Source organism: Ogataea parapolymorpha, chromosome VI (assembly GCF_000187245.1).
Source record: "Ogataea parapolymorpha DL-1 chromosome VI, whole genome shotgun sequence".
Taxonomy (NCBI): domain Eukaryota; kingdom Fungi; phylum Ascomycota; class Pichiomycetes; order Pichiales; family Pichiaceae; genus Ogataea; species Ogataea parapolymorpha.
The window spans coordinates 441,091-460,951 of NC_027861.1; the positions used below are offsets into that span (position 1 = coordinate 441,091).

The 19,861-nt window shown below is 42.1% G+C and overlaps 14 protein-coding genes across 14 annotated transcripts; 7 read left to right on the top strand and 7 right to left on the bottom strand.

Moving 5' to 3' along the window:
* Positions 1-16: 16 nt before the first annotated feature.
* On the bottom strand, positions 17-1,477 carry HPODL_01353 (Essential component of the Sorting and Assembly Machinery of the mitochondrial outer membrane; the record flags this gene model as incomplete). The annotated part of the gene is made up of 1 exon (XM_014077859.1): positions 17-1,477. One exon carries the CDS (start codon positions 1,475-1,477, stop codon positions 17-19), a length of 1,461 nt encoding a protein of 486 aa, XP_013933334.1.
* Positions 1,478-1,889: 412 nt separating this feature from the next.
* On the top strand, positions 1,890-3,389 carry HPODL_01354 (Amidophosphoribosyltransferase; the record flags this gene model as incomplete). Its single annotated transcript, XM_014077860.1, has 1 exon — positions 1,890-3,389. The coding sequence occupies one exon, from the start codon at positions 1,890-1,892 to the stop codon at positions 3,387-3,389; it is 1,500 nt and encodes a 499-aa protein (XP_013933335.1).
* A 79-nt stretch (positions 3,390-3,468) lies between these two features.
* On the top strand, positions 3,469-4,119 carry HPODL_01355 (uncharacterized protein; the record flags this gene model as incomplete). Its single annotated transcript, XM_014077861.1, has 1 exon — positions 3,469-4,119. The coding sequence occupies one exon, from the start codon at positions 3,469-3,471 to the stop codon at positions 4,117-4,119; it is 651 nt and encodes a 216-aa protein (XP_013933336.1).
* Positions 4,120-4,158: 39 nt separating this feature from the next.
* HPODL_01356 (Transcription initiation factor IIE subunit beta) lies at positions 4,159-4,974 on the bottom strand (the record flags this gene model as incomplete). Its single annotated transcript, XM_014077862.1, has 1 exon — positions 4,159-4,974. One exon carries the CDS (start codon positions 4,972-4,974, stop codon positions 4,159-4,161), a length of 816 nt encoding a protein of 271 aa, XP_013933337.1.
* Positions 4,975-5,316: 342 nt separating this feature from the next.
* HPODL_01357 (Mitochondrial import inner membrane translocase subunit TIM50) lies at positions 5,317-6,696 on the top strand (the record flags this gene model as incomplete). Its single annotated transcript, XM_014077863.1, has 1 exon — positions 5,317-6,696. One exon carries the CDS (start codon positions 5,317-5,319, stop codon positions 6,694-6,696), a length of 1,380 nt encoding a protein of 459 aa, XP_013933338.1.
* A 56-nt stretch (positions 6,697-6,752) lies between these two features.
* On the bottom strand, positions 6,753-7,778 carry HPODL_01358 (uncharacterized protein; the record flags this gene model as incomplete). The annotated part of the gene is made up of 1 exon (XM_014077864.1): positions 6,753-7,778. The coding sequence occupies one exon, from the start codon at positions 7,776-7,778 to the stop codon at positions 6,753-6,755; it is 1,026 nt and encodes a 341-aa protein (XP_013933339.1).
* A 481-nt stretch (positions 7,779-8,259) lies between these two features.
* Positions 8,260-9,519, bottom strand: HPODL_01359 (putative casein kinase I; the record flags this gene model as incomplete). The annotated part of the gene is made up of 1 exon (XM_014077865.1): positions 8,260-9,519. The coding sequence occupies one exon, from the start codon at positions 9,517-9,519 to the stop codon at positions 8,260-8,262; it is 1,260 nt and encodes a 419-aa protein (XP_013933340.1).
* A 667-nt stretch (positions 9,520-10,186) lies between these two features.
* On the top strand, positions 10,187-10,593 carry HPODL_01360 (uncharacterized protein; the record flags this gene model as incomplete). Its single annotated transcript, XM_014077866.1, has 2 exons — positions 10,187-10,201; positions 10,246-10,593. The coding sequence occupies 2 exons, from the start codon at positions 10,187-10,189 to the stop codon at positions 10,591-10,593; spliced, it is 363 nt and encodes a 120-aa protein (XP_013933341.1).
* A 198-nt stretch (positions 10,594-10,791) lies between these two features.
* Positions 10,792-12,156, top strand: HPODL_01361 (37S ribosomal protein S23, mitochondrial; the record flags this gene model as incomplete). Its single annotated transcript, XM_014077867.1, has 1 exon — positions 10,792-12,156. The coding sequence occupies one exon, from the start codon at positions 10,792-10,794 to the stop codon at positions 12,154-12,156; it is 1,365 nt and encodes a 454-aa protein (XP_013933342.1).
* A 38-nt stretch (positions 12,157-12,194) lies between these two features.
* HPODL_01362 (mRNA-capping enzyme subunit alpha) lies at positions 12,195-13,622 on the bottom strand (the record flags this gene model as incomplete). The annotated part of the gene is made up of 1 exon (XM_014077868.1): positions 12,195-13,622. One exon carries the CDS (start codon positions 13,620-13,622, stop codon positions 12,195-12,197), a length of 1,428 nt encoding a protein of 475 aa, XP_013933343.1.
* Positions 13,623-14,262: 640 nt separating this feature from the next.
* HPODL_01363 (putative snt2p-like dna binding protein) lies at positions 14,263-15,705 on the top strand (the record flags this gene model as incomplete). The annotated part of the gene is made up of 1 exon (XM_014077869.1): positions 14,263-15,705. The coding sequence occupies one exon, from the start codon at positions 14,263-14,265 to the stop codon at positions 15,703-15,705; it is 1,443 nt and encodes a 480-aa protein (XP_013933344.1).
* A 22-nt stretch (positions 15,706-15,727) lies between these two features.
* Positions 15,728-18,013, top strand: HPODL_01364 (SANT domain-containing protein 2; the record flags this gene model as incomplete). Its single annotated transcript, XM_014077870.1, has 1 exon — positions 15,728-18,013. The coding sequence occupies one exon, from the start codon at positions 15,728-15,730 to the stop codon at positions 18,011-18,013; it is 2,286 nt and encodes a 761-aa protein (XP_013933345.1).
* A 36-nt stretch (positions 18,014-18,049) lies between these two features.
* On the bottom strand, positions 18,050-18,745 carry HPODL_05290 (uncharacterized protein; the record flags this gene model as incomplete). Its single annotated transcript, XM_014077871.1, has 1 exon — positions 18,050-18,745. One exon carries the CDS (start codon positions 18,743-18,745, stop codon positions 18,050-18,052), a length of 696 nt encoding a protein of 231 aa, XP_013933346.1.
* Positions 18,746-18,801: 56 nt separating this feature from the next.
* Positions 18,802-19,755, bottom strand: HPODL_01365 (Protein CBP3, mitochondrial; the record flags this gene model as incomplete). Its single annotated transcript, XM_014077872.1, has 1 exon — positions 18,802-19,755. One exon carries the CDS (start codon positions 19,753-19,755, stop codon positions 18,802-18,804), a length of 954 nt encoding a protein of 317 aa, XP_013933347.1.
* Positions 19,756-19,861: the final 106 nt, after the last annotated feature.

Below are 19,861 nucleotides of genomic sequence, written 5' to 3' on the forward strand. Positions count from 1 at the left end.
TATTAGCCATTTGAATTTACAAGAATGATAAACCAATACCATATTGAATACCTTTGCGCACTTCATCGCCGTTATGTATCGCGATCGGCAGAGTGAAGTTGAGTTCAAATCTGGCTGCTGGATGAGCATACACAATTCCAAATCCTGCCGTGGTATTGAGCTGATTGAACAAATTGGATAAGCCCCAGGCAGGTTTGGAGGTGTCCAGGTTAATCAGTTTACCCGAATTGAGAAAGTAGTGAAGCTTAAAATTCGAGTCAGATGACAGGAATGGTATGCGTTGGAAGAGACTGAGCCCATAACTGAAACATGCGTCCCCTCCAATGCTGAGCCCCATTTGCTTAGGTCCTATGCCTGATGTCCAAAAACCACGAATGTCATTAGGCCCACCAGATTGGAACTTGTCCATCGGGTGAATAAGAGCATTGTTCAGGCCCTTGATGAATCCCAATTTCGTAGCCATGCTCATGCTCAGAGAATTGCTGATCTTGAAGGCCTGTGAAAGTTGCAAAGTGGTCTTCAAGAAAGTGGATGCAGGAAGAAAAGAATATTCAGTGGTAGATTTGAAGAGATGTCCCGAAGTTGGAAATATTGGCTGATTTCTTGTATCATGGGAGATCGAGTAAGCAACGCTCGACTTTGGAGACTCTCCAGCGTTGAACAAAAAGTAATCATTAATTAGAGAATTATTGCGGTAGCCATTTGGAGATGGCTCGAGACTCATTGCTCGTAGGAGATTTTCAAATGAAAGCTCTTGATTAAAGCGGTTTTCGAATGGGAGGTAGTTAGTTGATAATTTTGTGGTAATTCCGCTTACGATTTGCTCATGATAAGTGGTGTAATCTATGAATCTGGAAGAATGGTAAAGCAGGATGTCAATCTTTTGATCTGGACTGTTTAATACTGGCATACTATAATTCAAAAGATATTGTGATCTGTTTCTAGTGCCAATCTGATTCGAGGCCATATTAGTGTCAAAAGTAAGTGTCTCTGCACCACCAAAAATGTTGCGCCATTGAAGGGATAGGTAGCCGTCCCCTTCTCCATTGCCAACATTGGTGCCAATTTTCATGAATAGCTTTTTTACTGGCTTGATCTTCACATTGGCTACTAGCTCAAGCATTTCAGGAGAGCTTCTTGGCGAGTTAAAAGCACTTGCATCAAGTTGGGAGGTTACTTGCTCAACTGCTGCCGTTTTCGTAAAGTTGTAAGCTGTGGTATCGACTTTTTGTAGAAATGACTTCAAGGTCAACAAGCCTGGATTTTTGAGCAAGGGGCTTAACTGACGCGCAAGAAATCTATCTCGAAATTGCAAATTGTCTCCGAGAACATTAACTTGGCTCACTTTGACAGGCCGCAGCGAGTTTTCTCTCAACAGTTCATTGAGCATATTTTGATTATACTCCATGATCACCTTCTGCCTTTTCACCTCTAGCTCATCAAGCTCTGATGATTTGCCTGGGGCAAAGGTCTCCATAAAGCGATCACTGTGATCTGTCATGGGTGATCTTAAATGTTTAAGGACTTTGTATCTGTTAAATCTAGAGCGACGATCGACGTTATTTACAAATTTTTCAGAGTCATTTTAAATTAAAGATGAAAAAAAAAACTCATTAAAACAAGAGCTTGATCCACAGCATTAGGTCAAGTTGTATCACCTTTAATTTTGCATTCAACACCTGACGAGAGGATAACAGAAAATGTGCGGAATTTTAGGATTAGTGCTTGCTGATCAAAGCCAGAACTGTGCAGCTGAACTTTTCGATGGGTGTCTCTTCCTGCAGCACAGAGGTCAGGACGCTGCAGGTATAGTAACATGTGGAAAGAGAGCCAGACTTTACCAGTGTAAAGGCAACGGAATGGCTGGTGATGTTTTCACTCAGCAAAGGATGCTTGGCCTCGTTGGAAATATGGGCCTTGCTCATCTTAGATATCCCACTGCAGGCTCTAGTGCCAATTCGGAAGCTCAACCATTTTATGTTAATTCTCCCTACGGGATTGCCTTGAGTCACAACGGCAATCTGACCAATGGAGAAGAACTCCGAACATACCTCGATGAGGTGGTTCACAGACACATCAATACAGACTCTGATTCCGAGCTTTTGCTCAACTTATTTGCCAGTGAGTTGGCTGCATACGGAAAATCCAGAGTTAACAACAATGATCTTTTCAAGGCTTTGAAGGGGGTGTACGAGAAAGTCAGGGGTGCATATGCTTGCGTTGCTATGCTCGCGGGTTATGGTATCATAGGATTTAGAGATCCTCATGGTATTCGTCCTCTCCTAATCGGTGAGCGCCTCAAAGATGATGGATTAAAAGATTACATGCTTGCTTCAGAGTCTGTTGTCTTGAAAGCTCATGGATTCCAAGTGTACAGGGACATTTTACCAGGAGAAGCAGTCATAATACCGAAGAACTCCATGGTTCCTGAGTTTAAACAGGTTGTGCCTATGCAATCATACACTCCCGACATTTTCGAATATGTGTATTTCGCAAGACCTGATTCCGTTCTGGATGGAATTAGTGTGTACAGATCGAGATTGGAAATGGGTACTAAGCTGGCCGAAAACATTACGCATCAGTTCAAAAAAGATGGACTTGACGTGCGAAAAGAGATTGACGTTGTCATTCCTGTTCCAGATACATCGAGACATTCTGCTCTCCAGTGCGCTAATTCGATGAACATTCCTTACAGAGAAGGTTTTATCAAAAACAGATACGTTGGCAGAACGTTCATTATGCCTGACCAGAAACAAAGACAGTCTTCGGTGAGAAGAAAACTGAACGCGATGGCCTCCGAGTTCTATGGCAAATCGGTTCTCCTGGTTGATGACTCTATCGTTAGAGGTACAACCTCCAAGGAAATTATCAGTATGGCCAGAGAAGCGGGCGCAAAAAAGGTTTATATTGCATCTTGCTGCCCTGCCATCAGACATAACCACATTTACGGAATCGATCTTGCTGACAATCGTGCATTAGTTGGCTACAATAGGACAGATGAACAAATTTCAGAAGCAATTGGCGCAGACCGCGTCTTCTACCAAAACCTTCAAGATCTTATTGAATGCTGTGTGAAGGATAATCGAATCAAAGACCATGAGATGGAACTTGCTTTGACCCCTGTTGTTTCCAGAGACGACACAATTGATTCCCAGATTCTGACAAACAAGACATCTCCGCCTATCGACTCTTTCGAGGTTGGTGTGTTTACTGGCTCGTATGTCACTGGTGACGAGACCGAATATCTGTCCTTTGCCGAAAGAGCTCGTGCTGTAAATGAAAAAATTAAAAACACGGCAAAGGTCAATCGAGGGATAGAGAGTTTGGATATAGAAGACGTGAAAGCTTCTGTGGACATTTCCATCTTTAACAGTGGAGACTACAGTTAGATATTCTCTCTATCACTGGTTGGCGCACGATAATCTACATACGGACATAAAAAAATTTCAAAAAAATTTATCTTATTCAATGAGCCAGCTTTCGAACGAGAGAGTGGTAGATTCTGATTCTGATCTTTCCGATCAGGAATTCTCTAGTTTTAAGCCACCAAGAGGATTCAAGAAGGTGGAAACAATAGAAAATGTGGGAAAGCTTTCGCCGAAGAATTTGAAAAATAAAGAAATCTGGCTGATTCAAGTGCCTTCAGACTTCAACATCAAAAAACTCAAAAAGCTTCCAGTGAATCTTGGAGTTGGTCGAACGACTGAGTTCAAGGTGAAAGACACCGATTATGCATTAAACGAAGACCTCGCGGCAGCAGAGCAGAACGTCTTAAAGAGAAGATATAAAATCATGAGCGCACAAAACGAAAAATCACTTCAACCTGTTTCCAAATTGGAGATTTCGAGATTCTACAGTGTATCGGAGAAGGTTAAAATCCCAGAGATTAACTACGGGAAGGTAGTGACTCAAAGACGTGATGTGGAACAACATGCCGACTTAAGAATGAGACATTTTCCAACGGGATATGGTAAGGATAACTATGAGGAGGCTAAAAAGGAGGATAAGCCTGTTGCCACACCTCAGAAGAGAAAAAGCGAGGATTCTTCGAAGAAGGAGAAAAAACATAAAAAGGATAAAAAAAGAAAGATGCAGAAGATTAGTCTGTACTATAGTTAGAGAACTTAACTTTGAACGTCATTAGTGTAAGAGTTTGTATCATGACATTTTACTATAGTCCTTGAGAATTCCTTTCATATGCGTGTTTGTGATTTTTCCTCTTCTCGCCTTCTTTTGCTTCCTTTCTTGCACTGGTGCAACTTTTTTATTCTTTATCGAATCAGGATCAACATTGGTAGGCTTTGATCCAGTTTCAATCAACTGTCTTACCAGATCATCACCTTTGGGAACCTTGATTTTTGCCCACATATCGTAGAATTCTGGCTCTACCACATTTTCAAGTTTATAGAACCCGACATTCAACCAAATATGGCGGGGTGCATTTTCTTTCTTTGTCTTGTGAACAATTATCTTCTCTTCTTTCTCCAATTGTGCCAAGGTCTCGAGACATCCATTCCATCCATCTTTCAACTGCTTCACCGAAAGACCAGAAAAAGTGGGTTGATTTTCAAGAACCTTGATCAAATCATCCCCAGTTTTGATATTATGCAACGAAAGGTACTCAAGTGTTTGGTTCACAGGATCATATTTGATTCTGTCGACGTTCGTGAGCACCTTCAACAATTTAGGATCCACCTTACATTTGATATGCTGCTGAAGTTCATCTATTTTCACTGGATGGTCACTGGTTTTGATAAAATCGGATGCGGTCATTAATCGTATGGAAAGAGAGCTTGCAGGGGCAGAATCATAGTCGCTTGTTCTTGGTCTTTTTATTTCATCATCGTTGTCGGTGTCATTTGGGCGCTTCAAAGAAGGTCTATCAATTATACGACGCTGTGAAGGAAGGGTAGTAGAGGAATTGCGAACCGTTTTCTTGAACTGGCTTAGTTGTGAAGCGAATGGGTCCGACATGCCAGCAAAAATTAAAGATTAATTATGAATTATTTTTGCCGTTATGATATCAGTACACGACCTGACAAATATAAAAAGTAGACTCTCGCGAAACTTTTCCTTACACACACCTTTTGATCCAAGCTGATGATACGAGGTAATGTTACAGTTCATTGGTCTTGGGATCGAAAGGTCAAATCAATCGACAGCTCTAAAACCATCGTCGTAGAGGTCTACGCAAGTATTGACTCATGAGATGATGATGACCTGACAGCTGCAACAAACTAATGTATTGTAAAAGCTAGTAATTTGGAGGACTGAAAAAAATTTTCAAGTTTAATTCGCCTCTTACCTGTATATAAAATGATTAACCTGGTGGCAAAATCTGCCAGATGTGCACGTTTGGTCACTCATAAACCAATCGTTGCCAGACGTACTCTGTTTGCGTCCCAGTATAGATTTTACAGTGAGAAAAAGGACGAGAAAAAACCTGACTCCATCTTGGACGAGGACCTTCTTGCCAAAGCGGGCATTGATTCAGAACCTAAAATAGAGTCGAAAGAAGAACCTAAAAGGCACGAGCCACAAGAAGACGAGTTTGGTCAACCTAGAAAAAGAAGAAACAACGTTAAGTCCTCTTTGGATAAGAAGAAAGATAGATTGGCCAAAGTGTTTTGGTTCTCTGTCCTAGGAACCGCTTTGGCTGGAGGAATCTACAACTCCAGAGACTGGGATCCAGAAGAAGAGAAGGAGCTGTACAACCCTGAAGAGAATGGGCTGAATCCAGTCAACGTGTGGACTAGATTCAAGAAGAGAATGTGGGGAGTTACAAACGTGTTCTCCGAGCCAGCATTCACTGATCTTCTTCCACCACCTCCTCCTGCCCCTTACAGACACCCATTGACACTGGTGTTAGAACTTGATGATCTGCTTATTCATGCCGATTGGGACCACAAAAAAGGATGGAAGACTGCCAAGAGACCAGGGGTTGATTACTTTTTGGGCTATCTCTCCCAATACTACGAAATTGTGATCTTCTCTAGATCTTCGATGGCTTTCGCGGAAACAGCAGTTGCTAAGCTGGACCCATATCATGCTTTCATTTCCTACTCTTTGTTCCGCGAGGCTTGCAGAACCAAAGATGGAAAAGTCATCAAGGATTTGAGCTTGATGAACAGAGATTTGGGAAAACTGATCATTATTGATCCAGATGAATCATGTTATTCGATGCAGCCTGAAAACGCAATCCCTATTGATAAATGGGATGGCAAGAAAGACGATAAGCTTGTTAGACTGATTCCTTTCCTTGAATACCTTGCCACTCAGCCAATCAAGGATGTCAGACCTGTTTTGGCGTCATTCAAAGACAAAAAGAAAATCCCAGAAGAGTTTGCTGAGAGAGAGGCAAAGTTGAGACAACAATGGGAGAAAGAACAAAAGCAAATTAATGGCTCCACCCTTACCTCCTCATTGCTGGGTATTTCCCAAATGAGACCTAGAAAGATGCCTTTGGACCTCATAAGAGAACACGGGCAGAAAAACTACCTTCACATGTACAATTATTTGAAGGAGAATGGAGAGAAATTGTTGCAAGAAGAGCAACAGAAAACGAAAGAGCTGTTGGCCGATCAAAAGTTAACCCTGGAGAAGATCTTCACTGAGGGAATGCCAACCGCGGAGGACATTGCTAAGCAGCAGGCCATTCAGGCCGCTCAAGAAGGACAGGCTCCAGCAAAACGATAAATGTTATGAATGAGTATGACCAAATATGTCTATGTGCGTTTTGTATATTGGAATCTCTAGTATTTACCAAGAGCAAGGCTCTTAATTAGTTCGTATGCAATACTTCCTTCCATTGGAAGAGAAATATCCTCAAGTTCCCCGCCATTCAAAAGGGTCTTAATATCGTCAGCATCAAACCATCTACAATCTGCCAGTTCATTATCCAACTCCGTGTTGATAATTTCGTTAACTCCGTCGAAGTGAACAATCCCAAAACAACCAATCATTAAATTCGCAGGGAATGGCCAAGGCTGACTTGCAGCTATCTTGACTTCCCGTGCAGAACATCCAGTCTCTTCCCAAATTTCTCTGAGTGTGGACTCTTCTATGGTTTCACCTGGTTCCATAAACCCAGCAATACAAGAGAACATTCTCTTACCGTTTGGACCAGCAGGATGTCTCTGGTTGTTCCCCAAAAGAATTTTCTTCCCGTCAGAGGATACAGCGCCCACGATAATGACCGGATCTGTACGAGGGAAGCAGACATTACTCACAGCAGAGCTTTTTACAGGACACTCTTCTTTGGGAGTTTGACACAGGAGTCTTGTTCCAGCATCCACTGGAATCACTTGCTGCCCACAGCCAGGACAGAACTTGTTTCTCATAAGCCAATCCATATACATTTTGGAGTACGCAAACAAGGAAGACTCATTTTTGGACACTGTAAGAATGCTCATCATGTTGTTGACAATTTTCACATCTTCAAAGGATGACAGATAAGTTTGGAGTTCTTGACTATGTGTGACATCAACTGCATAGTATGGAGTTCCCTGAAATTTGTTGTACTTGAACGGAGGGTACTCTTTCAGTTTATACGAGGTTGGATATATGAAAGAGCCGCTCAAAGAGTTGTCGTTGAAGAGGTATTGTTCATCCAATCCATCTTCATCGAGACCCAGAAAGACTAGCGTAACATCGTCTCTTAAATCAATGGCTTTCTTTGAATTCTTCACACTCCAGTCATGAAAAATTTGAACCAATTGTGAAGGAAGAGTATTCAGTTGCAAGTTGAGCAAGCCATACTTGCCGTCTCTTTGAATCATATAAGGATGAATTCCATTTTTGCCATCCTGTTTATAAAATACTAAACGTGCGGGGGAAAGGGGATCGACAATGGTTTTGGAGATAAAGTCATCGTTGGTTCGTAGGAATGAAAACCTATTGAGAGTTGTAGTCGTTCCAAAAAAGATATCCGTCATGCCCCTCTTTCTTTTAAATCCTCTAACAAAATTCAAGGAACGAAATACTTTATCTATGGGGTTCTTCATACCCGGGTAAAAGACTTCAAGCCTAGACTCTCCGCCAAGGCATCTTCAAAAATTAAGTCCGAGATGCGACTGTAGTCGCGACGATTATATTTTACAGGACATACATTAGATTTGAATTGATTATGGACAATGAGAAAAAGTGGCCCAGATAAGCTAAAATATACTATACGAACGCATAAACAGACATCAGCTAAAAGATCAACAACAAAGTATCAAAAATGAGGTTGATATACTTAACTTTTACCTGAACTGACAACTAGAGCCATGCTGGATTGAAGTTCGACTGTTCGTGGTTTGGCGGAGCATTGAATTGAGAAGCAGACTTAATGTTGTAACCTTGTTGAACGCTCTTGTATTGAGTGCCTGCAGGTAATGGAGATGGGTCAGGAACTGGTTGGGCTTGTGTTTGCGATTGTTGTAATAGTGGTTTCACGGCATTAGGGCTCGAAACTGGATCTTGGTAATATTGCTGTTGCGATGAAAGAGTATGCTGCTGCTGTAATGGTTGCTGTAATGGTGTCGGCTCTAGTTTCTCCTCCTGCTTCTCCTCCTGCTTTCCTTCAGCTTCGTCGCCATTTTGAATGGCCTTTTGTTGCTGTTGCTGTTGCTGCTGTTGCTGCTGGTGCAGCTTGTACTTGAAAACGGTCCAGTCGAAAATCGAATCATAAAGGTATCCTTCCCTAATGAATAGTTGTCTGAATATCTTTCTCAAATAAATATAGTCAGGCTTGTCATCAAATCTTAATGCTCTCACATAGTTCAAGTAATGTCTAAATTCAAGAGGAAGGCCTCTAGCCAAAACTTCAGCAGGGGTTGCCATCTTTTTCTCCAAGATACGGTCGTACTTTTGTCTCTTAGTGGCCGCCTTCAAACCCTGCCATGGCAAAGAACCCCTGCAGAAATATATGAGGACATAACCCAAAGATTCCAAATCGTCCCTTCTAGATTGCTCGATACCGAGATGGGTGTTGATAGATGCATATCTTGCTGTTCCAGTAAGATTTTTATTCTCTCTGTAAGGAATGTGCAGATGGGTCCTTGGGTCCCTGAACTTCTTTGCAAGTCCAAAGTCGATCACGTTCACTTGTGAGCCTTTTTTGCCGATACCCATCAAAAAGTTGTCAGGTTTGATGTCTCTGTGGATAAAGCTTCTGGCGTGTATGAATTCAATTCTGCAGAGAAGCTGATCTGCAAGCAAAAGGACAGTCTTGTATGAGAACTTTCTGTTACAGTAGTTGAAGAGGTCCTCCAAAGATGGTCCGAGAAGATCGATAACCATAGCGTTGTAATCGCATTCGGTTCCGAACCATCTTACAAAAGGAATACCGACTCCCCCACAAAGAGCCTTGTAGACTTTTGCCTCGTATTCCAGTTGCGGGTGCTTAGCTCTAACGTTCTCAAGCTTGATAGCGACCTCCTCACCGGAAATAATGTTTGTACCAAGATAGATATCACCGAAAGAACCTGACCCGATCTTTCTGCCGATCCGGTACTTTCTGCCGACCCGTAAATCCATCTTGAGTCAGATATGAATACTCCAGAGAACTAAAAATATGCTAAGGTGTTGTTTAAATATAATTCTAAAACACTAGAATATGAAAATGGCGGTACTCAATTTTTACACTTTTCCCGCAAACCGCCAGCTGAGAAAACTAAGCAGTTTGCCGTGGATTCTGGCCGCGCCAAGTTTTTCTGACGCCTTCATGTGTCCTGTTGTACCGAAAATTTTTTCTACCCGAAGTCATCTGGTGTACGGATGAAGGATTTTGTTTTACATAAAGTTTCCTATCGGTCTCAGATGATGGATGCCATGTGGAACGCGTATAACACGTGACGTAAACAATTATATACGGCTGGCTACAAAAATTGCTTTAAAGATAAAACATACTTACATAATTCCGGTATGTTATGTTACTGAACCGAAACTAGCCACGCGATTTACGTTCCCCTAATGGCTGATCCATTGCCAAAAAAAGTTACAAGGTAGTGTGATACACATATCTAACTATCAATGTCAGAAACTATAATAACATGCCACAATAGGATTACCTGTATCTTTGTTCCTTTCAATTCCACAGCCTTCCAATAATAATCCTACCTGATTTTAGTACTGTGTGGCTGGGTATGTGTATATAAAGGGCAATGAAACCAGACGATTGTAAATATAGTATACAAATTTTATAATGTCCTCTGAAGAGGTATGTTCTTTTACTCAATGCCGTAATAGACTAACATTTTATAGATTAAAACCAAAGCCACTGACGCTGTCAACACTGCTGAAACCAAAGTTGACGAGGCCGGCAAAACTGTTACTGACTCTGCTAAAGAATTCGAGTCCAAAGTTGAATCCTCTCTTGAGGATGCTAAGAAGCAAGGCGAGCCTGCTTTGAATGATGCCAAGGACAAGGTCGAGACTGCCGTTGACGATGTGAAGGATAAGACTTCTAACGCATTAGGTGATTCTAAAGACAAGTCTGAGAATGCTGCCACTAATGCTGAGGGTCAAGCTCAGGAGACTGCTAAGACTGAGGAGACCAAGACTGGCTTGAAGAAGTATCTTGCCAAGTTCAAAAAGGTTTTCAACATCTAAATGACACCCCGAGCACGCTATGAATGTTAATCATGTTGAGATACTAGGCGGTGGTTAATTTAATCCCTATCGCGTCTGACCTAGCTTTTATGTAATAATACTCTTAATTTGAATTTTGTCAACTATTACGTAAAACTCGTCGAGTTTCGCCTGAAAGTAAAAAAAACTTTGAAAGAAAATCGATTCTCAAGGACACAGATGTTTCGACCTTTAGGGCTTACTCACCTTTCCCAAAGGCGTACATTCTCGAGCTCCACGCTCCAGTTTGCGGTTTACAAATCTAAGTCGTTTAGCAGAAAAACCAAGTACGATCCGTCCAAAAACAGAAAAGGTCCCGGCAAGGATAAAAGATTCAACAAACTTATAGTTTCTGAGAATTACAAAAAGAGCGCCACTGATCAGGAGGTTCACGAGAAATTACCAGTGTTTTCTGCTGAAAACTTGCATCTTGATGAGGTTGTTAAATTCAAGAAAACAAGCTATCAGAAATTGCATATTCTTGGTGCATTTAAACCAAACCAGTTCAACGAACTATATTCCCGGCCGATCACTTTATCGCGTAAAGTTGAGACAAGTCAGATTCACGAGTTTCTCACCAAGAGCTTGTCGTCTTCATCGAAGGGAAACAGACTGATCATAACGGGAGATTTGGGGGTTGGTAAGTCGACGATGCTCACACAGTTCCATGCTCTAGCACTGGAACAGGACAGTGTCATTCTTCAAATTTCAAACATGGATGCTCTTGTTGACGGTTCCAATGACTTCAAGTACAACAGTGCAACAGGATTGTATGAGCAGCCAATGGCTAGCAGGGATTTGCTCAAGAAGTGGTTCTCTTTGAACAAAAATGTTTTCGACAAGATAAAGCTTTCTAGACCATATTCGCCTGCATTCGACTCAGTCAAGAAACAAAAGCCTATTGGCTTTTCCGAGAAGAATACTCTGCGTGAAGTTCTGGGAAAACTTTTGTACAACCCTGCAGTGAGCCGTGCCAATCTCTTTCAATTTTTGATGGACGAACTTGCCGCTCAAAAAGGCATTCCTGTGTTTTTAACGATTGACAACTTCAGTGCCCTTTGTCACTATGCTAACACTAGGTACAGAGACAAGAACAACAATCCGATCTACTTCCAGAAATTTCAGTTGTTGAAAACTCTTGTGGAGTTCATCAGCGGCGACAAGACATTCCAGAAAGGTGCCATTGTTGCAGCGACAAAGTTTGACCACAAGGATACCGACACAATCCCTGTTGCGCTTGGACTACGGGAGCCAGATTACTACGCCAAGTTTGATCAGTGGGATCGCAAATTCACTGAACAGCTAGTTAGCAACGGCAAGCCAGAACACATGCACGTTAAGAGATTGAGCAAAGAACAGGTGCGTGCTTTAGTGGAGCACATGTTGGAATGTAAGGTGATTCCCCATGAAATTGAAAAGAGGGGATTTTCAAGAGAAGACGATATCCACGAGGTTTTGCCCAGACTATCCGAAATGGAATATTTGCTCTCTGGAAACGGCAATCCACGAGAACTTTACAAAAATTGTGTCTTTTCTTACATTTAAGAAAGATTGTACATAGAGATGCATTAATATACAACTAGTTATACATGTCTTCTTTTACTGGAAAGTTCCATGTCTCCATATTTTGGACTGTTTGTTTTGGTATACGTTGGCAACTCTTCAAAACCATCTGATTCGTAATATTCATCATCGTCCTCAGGTTTCGGAGGAGCTTCTATTTTGCGTTTCTCTGGAGGGGAGGGTTGAGGCTTAGGATGAGGCTGATGCGAGTGCGTATGTTGAGCGTGCTGAGCATACTGTTGTTTCAGCTTTTCTCTTTCCATCCATCTAGCCTTAATTTCATCCTCGGCAGCTATGAGCTCCTCCTTGCTCACAGAATCATCTATGGATTTTAACACCTTTGACACAACAGTGATGTAATTTCCATGAATCTTATCGTCTCTAAAACGGAGGAGTTTCCACTCACCTTTCTCGTTTCTTCTGACCTCTGCAATTCGTCCATTAAAAGACTCCCCTGTTCTTTTTAGTTGTTCCCATTCCTCGTCCGTAATCGTTAACTGATCCCATTCTTCGTACCCACTGAAACTGTTCACATATTCTCCGTCGTTTCGTTGGATGTTCTCTTCAATGGATTCGTCTTCAGCCTCATCTTTACCCTTCCAGACATACAGCTTGATGGTAGGGGTCGCATCGTAGTCATAATATTCCCGGTTCGGGTCGTGCTTGGGTAAGGACTCGTCAACGTATATCGGAAATTCCAACTTCAGCTTCAAATCTATCGTATTCTCTTCTGCTGGCTTCCACTTCAGTAAAGTGGTATCTGTTCCTGGAATATATGGAGTGTCACAACAAGTTAAGATCAAACCATCAGAAACATACGTCAAGTTCTTCATTTCCTGGAAAATCTTGCGGATTTTGTAGGGCTGTGTCATGTTCTTGAAATCTAGCTTGAAAGGAAATTGAGCACAAGCGTCTGGAAAGGCCCGCCGAAGATCCATGTATGGTTTGTGAAACTCATGCTGTGCGTGGTACAGTCTTTTCCATAAGTTTTTATGCATAACACTGGTCATATCCATAGCAAGACAATCAAAAATAAGATATCTTATTTCCCTGATTCCAGTGGTTGGATTTTTGCTCCAAACAAGCTCACCATCAACGATAGTACCATTATGCGAGCTGTCGAAATTCTTGCTGGACCTTGGAAAATGGAACCCAGGAACTATGTAATATTGGTTTTCTCTGTTGATAAGAAACGTCCCCTCCTCTCCAGTGTCCTCATTGATCATTACCAAAAGCAAACATCGCAAACCATCTGATTTTTCACAAACAAGATAGTCTTTGTTTTTTAGCGTTGTCAAATGCTCTCTTGCAAAGCTAACCGGTTGAGAACCTGGAAAGGAATTGAACCTTGTTCTCAAAATTCGCGACACTCGTGACTTCAAGTATTCTGCAACCTCAGGGGCTACCAAATCCCCAGGGATATCGGGCACACCTCTGTCTTGGTCCATCGATTGATTGTTTTATAAAAAGTTTGGACTTTCACATCTTTACACCCAAAAATTTTAATCCAACTATTCAGTATCTTTGCATCCGTTCTTCATGCAAGACCGCTACTGAAGCAATCGCGACAAACTCGACAGACTCAGTATTGCCTCAACAACAACCTGGATTGGAGACGGGTGCACATCAGTTTGTTTAATCAAAAAACTCTCGGAAGACACTTCTCTTTTGCCGTCATCTCCTAGATGGAGGAAATTGAAAAGCACAAAGATGATTTCGGTCACATGGGATCGATTCCTTCCTGTACCAGCAGAAGTGTGCAAATTTACATCTAGGGTGCTTTTTGCTTTAGTTGTCACGTTCTCAATAGTGCGTGGTCTGCAGCTCTGTTAAAGTGAGCTAGCATGCTGTCGCGAGTTTCATGTACAACCTTGTCCATACAATGAAGGCAAATGTAGTCCTGTATACCAGTAGATGATCCTAGTTATGTCTACGAGGCATCTCGTTGTCGTCGTGCATCAGAATTGCAGTGATTTTTTGCACGCAAAATATCTTTTCCTTCCAACGCCACGGTCTCCTCCGCTATCTTCCTACTCCTGCTTTCTTAATTTGCCAGAGCCTGGGCTTGACAATCTACTTACGGTCATAATGGACTCGGCTCGCCCCAAAAGGAAGACCACTGTCAACGTCAACTACAAAGAAAAAAGCGAGCTTGACCTTGTGCAAGAACAAGAGAGAGAAGCAAACGTGATCAAGAAAGCCGCCAAAAAACCCGAGCCTTCCAAGCCCGAGACGCCTACAAAACTAGCAGGTAAGAACAAGAGCCAGGACAAGTCTCAATATGTTCCGGTTGACGAAGTAGTGCCGATAAATTTTCAGCCAAAGTGTGATCAAGAATTCAACGTTTTGCTTGATCTCAAGGGCGCAAAAGTGGAAAACAACGTTCTCACACTCAAGGATGGAACCAGAATAAAGAAGGGAGATTTTATATACATGATTTGTGAGCCTCCTGGAGAACCGTATTACATTGCAAGAATAAAGGGTTTTGCTCGGAAAGAGAAGGACGATGCCACCAAAAGCGCAAAAAACTACAACTTCGAGGTCTGCTGGTTTTATCGGCCCCGCGATCTCAACAGGAAGTCCCCTGATGCAAGGTTGCTATTTGCATCTCTGCATATGGATGAATGTCCTATTTCAAGTTTTCGAGGTTTCGTTACCGTCAAGCACCGAGCAGAAATCGAAGATTTGGACGCATACCGAATGATTCCTCACAGTTTTTACTTTGAAAAGCTTTACGATAGATACATGGTGAAGATGTACGACGTGCTCCCAACGATCAAGCTTACGAACCTGCCGCCGAATTACTATAAAGCTCTCACGAAACGCTATGAATATATTTTTGTCGAGGTGGGACGAGGCCAAGATCTATTATCGGACCCCAAAAATTGTGAAAAGTGTATGCAATGGGCCGCATCCTCGGATTCAATACAATGCTTGAGGTGCCAAAAGATTTACCATTTGCTTTGTGTGGACCCACCTATCACGAACAAACCCAAAAGGGGTTTCGCATGGTTTTGTGCTGCATGTAATAAAGAGCTCGAGGAAGAGTTGTCGGAGAAGCGCGGTCATATGCTTCACAGCGGTCTTCCTTCACAGATTGCAGCGTCGATAAAGGATGAAGATTCAGATGCAAGTGAGGACGTTTCTAGTTCCCAGACGCCCATGGAAGTAGAATCCAGGTCTGAATCCATTCAGACAAACGAAACAGAACTACCAAATGGCAAGCTTGCACGGTACGAGGAGCTTGCCATTGCATTTCTTGAAGCAGATAAAAACTTGAGCTTCGAAAAAAGGAGAGAACTCGAAGAGTGGCCATACAGATACCTCGGTATGCATGCTAAACTAGAGGACGCGCTAGATCTTCAAGACCGACCATATCCGCGAGCGGCATCGAGACTGGGAACAAAGCATCAGTTCACAGGAATTGTCGATTGGTACGGCCACCCGGTCGTATACTATGACGATTCTGACTATCCAAAGGCTAGAAGCCGCAAAAAAAAATACCAAAAAGAAGACTACGTTGCAGACTGAGGAAGGCTGCGGTAGTTTTCCCATGCCGAAGAAGTACAGAGATTGTGATCCTGATGATTTACCAAAATGGCTCCAACCGAAGCCGAAAGGATATGTGGAGCGAGGCACGGATGCTACCAGCGAGCTCCTTTGGAAACAACCTGAAAATGATGATGGAATGGTCGAAAAATATTTGGCAGATGCAAAGCCTTTTGTAGAAAGGCTCGGTATGATTCCCACGACACCCAACTTCATTGACGCCGCACTGAAAACTCTGATGCATAATGATTATAATCCAGAAAAAGCTTTACAGGAGGTATCCAAATTTACCAGAGACTCTTTGAAGGAACCAACTTTCACACCAGAAGAAATCAAGAGATTCGAGGAGTCTGTCAAGATAAATGGAAGTGAGTTATTCCCTGTGTTCAAAGACGTCAAGACGCAGTCGTCAGCTATGATAGTTAGATTTTACTACCTCTGGAAAAAAACCAAAAATGGCCATTTGATTTGGGATAACTACGCAGGTAGACCTAAGAATCGTTTGACAAAGCTTGCAAAAGCAGATGGTGTCGATGTTAATGATCCTGTGGATGATTCTTCTTATAGTACGGAGAAGATTGAGAGAAATAATGTCACTTTTGAGTGCAAGCACTGTCATACAAGAACTTCTAAGAAATGGTACAAGCTTTCAGGAACCACTCTTCCAGAATCGTATGAACAGGTGTTTCCAGGTCTTTGTTTACGGTGCGCCCGTCTATGGAGAGAATATGGTGTAGAGTGGGAAGATCCTTATGAGATTATGCGCAAGCAAAGCCAACGGGGTGGAAATGGCTGGAAGCGGAAGATTGAGTTCGAGCTGTATGAGGATGCTCGCAAAATTATTAAAGCAAGAGATGAATATCAACTACGTCCTCGCAAATACACAGATTGTGACAAGAAGTCAGATACATCGCGAAGGAGCAAATCAAAAATCAAGGAAGATATCGATTCATCTGAAGATCCATTCGAGGATAAGCTGAAGAAAAAGTCAATCAAGGTCAAAAAGCCTCCAAGACCAGAGTCGGTTCAGAAGCAATCTTTAACAATCACCTTACCATACTCTGAAGTGCGGAAAGGCGAAGAACCGCTGAATCTGAAGAAAAGAGCTTCCGAAGAACCTCCTGAAAGGAAAAACAAAAAGCTGAAGCCCGCTTCGCTGGAATCCCGCTACGAAAGCAAGTTTGATATCTCCTTACCAAAGTTCCAACTCAGGGGAGAGAAACAATACAAACCACCATTTGCCAACGATACGCGTCCATGCTGCGTATGTAGAGAGTATGGAATGGCCCAAGAGATTTTGATTTGCACTTCATGTGGTTTGAATGTTCATGCATCATGCTATGGAGACATCAATATGGAATCGCTAACCGAGCTCAGCAGTTATAAGTGGCTTTGCGATACTTGTTCAAACGACCTGCACCCTCTATACTCCACTGATTACAAATGCGTTTTGTGTCCGGCAAAGGAGACAGATACTCAGGGAGGTAAATTGGGATTTTCTTACTCGTACCCGGATGCCCTGAAGCGAACAGTCAGTGGTAACTGGTGCCATATAATCTGTGCAATATTTGACCCTTTTTGCGAATTTGGGTCCAGCTCTTTGCAACCAGTGTTTGGTACAGAGCTTTCTCTTTTGAGAAACACGGGCAAAAAATGCACCATTTGTGGATATGGTGGCAGTCTACTTGACTGTAAAGTTTGTCAGAAGCCTATGCACGTTACATGTTGCTTGGATACCGAAGGCTGTGCTGTTGGATTTGAGTTGATACCTGATAGAACATTCAACTTCAAACTGAAAGATGTCAACAGATCGTTGCGACCAGTACCCCAGATAGTGTGCTGCGGTCACTCGTTACCAGATCTCGTTCCCTTACGTGCTCTTGGAAAAATGAAAGGAAAGAAGGAACAACCACTCATTAAGCTTTATTGCACAGAGCTTAAACAGAATAAGTCTGCAGCAACAGGCGAATACTGGCATCGACTCTACGAAGAATCTCTCAAACTGATAGGAAGAAATACTCCGCGGGTTGATCTTCCTGTACCCGTTACCCATGAATGCCTACACTGTCACAATACAAGATCTCTGAGATGGTACGAAGAGGCAGGTAGCCAGGGTGAAGTGTGCCATCAATGTTATGTCAGAAAGAAAAATGATGAGAGTTTGATAGATGTGCTGCCCGATATTCAATCTCTGAACAGGGTTGCGCTGAATGCTACGAAGTTTGGATTAATTGGCCTCGATGACAAATTGAAAGATTCTCGAATGTCAATCAAAGATATGCTGTCTTGATATATTATTAAGTATGAATGCAGAGACTTGTGAATATTACTCAATGTAACCACGTTTCAAAGCTAACTCTATGCGATCTATTTCATCGAGGCTAGTCGCATTTATCAAATCGGCCTCCAATTTGGACCGTTCTTCCTCTGTGAGTCTGATTGATTGCTGTGTTTCTGTAGAAATAGGCTCTTTGAGGGGCTCCAGTTCTTTATTGTTTAAAAGCTTTAGTGCCAACTTGGTCGGCCGGTCAAATGTGCCTAGTAATTCTTCAGCCGCCTTTTTTAATCGAGGTTTCACGCGCTCAAAGTCAAGCACGGTCAATCCAGGCACTAGCCAAACAACAAATTCCTTGTAGTATTCTGAAGATGTCACAGGATTGCCGGTGAGGTATAAATTTTCCAGGTTGCGACAGTGTCTCAAAGGGAGTAGATTTGGTATGTGTGAAATGTTATTCTCCACTAAGGACAGTGTATTGAGATGAGGAAGCAGTGCAGCGATGTTAGCGTCTATATCGACAATCCTGTTGCGAGCAAGTAAAAGCGTTTTGAGTTTCCTCAAGCGAGTGTTGAAACTAAGTGTACGTATCTCGTTATCTGTTAAGTCGAGAGCCTCATTGACATCATCATATTCGTTAAAACTCTCGATGAATGTTATTTGCAAGCCTCGCAAACTAAGGACGTAGTCGCCTGCAGGATTTCGAAAACAGGGCGCTTCTTGTATCAATAACGGGGTAAGTCTCATACGAACTGACTATACAGGTGATTAATTTTTTTTTTCAATTTTCATATATACAAAAATCATTCGTCTAGCGAAAGGCTCGAGCGATTACTAGGGAGAATTTTGCCGTTCTGTGGTTCATACTTTTGACGAGTAGCCTCCCTCAATTTTTCTTCTTCTTGAGGTGTAAGTGGTTCGATAGTTTCATTTGGTGCGACAAACTCAAAGTCGCCAAAACCAAAAGCTCTATCACTGATTTTGTTCAAAATGTATAGTTGCATCCTCACATACCTCACGAGGGCTTCCAATTTGACATTATCTATGTTCTTGTCACCATTAAACACATTTCTCCAGAGAGCAGCAGCTAACACGCTGTCTGAGTTGGAAGCAAGAGCTTCATCGTAAGAAAATGTTATTCCTAAAAGTTGCGAATGGAAATCTTTCATGTAGCTTTCTCTAATTTGTCCTGAAAGAATATTCATTTCCTCGCTCAATCGGAGCTCGATATCCTTAAAGAACTTATCCACAAGTTTTTGTTGATAGTTTTTCCCGACTTTGAATGGCATGGCTCTCATTCTAACAAAGAGTAACCACACATGAAGGCCAGTGATCTGGAACCATTGGCCAAAAGTTCTAGGCAAGCCAAGAGTTTGGTACCAGAAGATGGCCGTTTCAGATAGCGGCTCATCCTTGAACTGCAATCCTTGATCTTTGCACATATAATAGTATTTCGATCCTCCCATTGTTCCAGCCCTCACATTATCCATATCGATACGGAACACATTTATAAAGAGCTCTCCAAACGCACGTTTCCATTCAGGCACCTTGAAGTTTTCGGACTCATAAGCCGGCTTTGGAAGTTTTCTCTTGGGATTTATGTCTCTATCTGGGGTATCTGGATTTTCTATCTTGGGCAAATGAGACTGCAAAGCCAGCTCTTTTGGAGATGCCTTATTAGACTGTAGCCTTCTACCAGCAAAACCGAGCACTCTATGTTGTTTAATAGCGGTCCTATAAACCTGTCTCGGAATCATCTTGAAACAAACCGTATAGGAAAATTTATTTTTCATTTTTTACATCTACTATAATTTCTATTGGATTTCACACTCCAAACGATTTCTTTATATCTTTATTATGAGT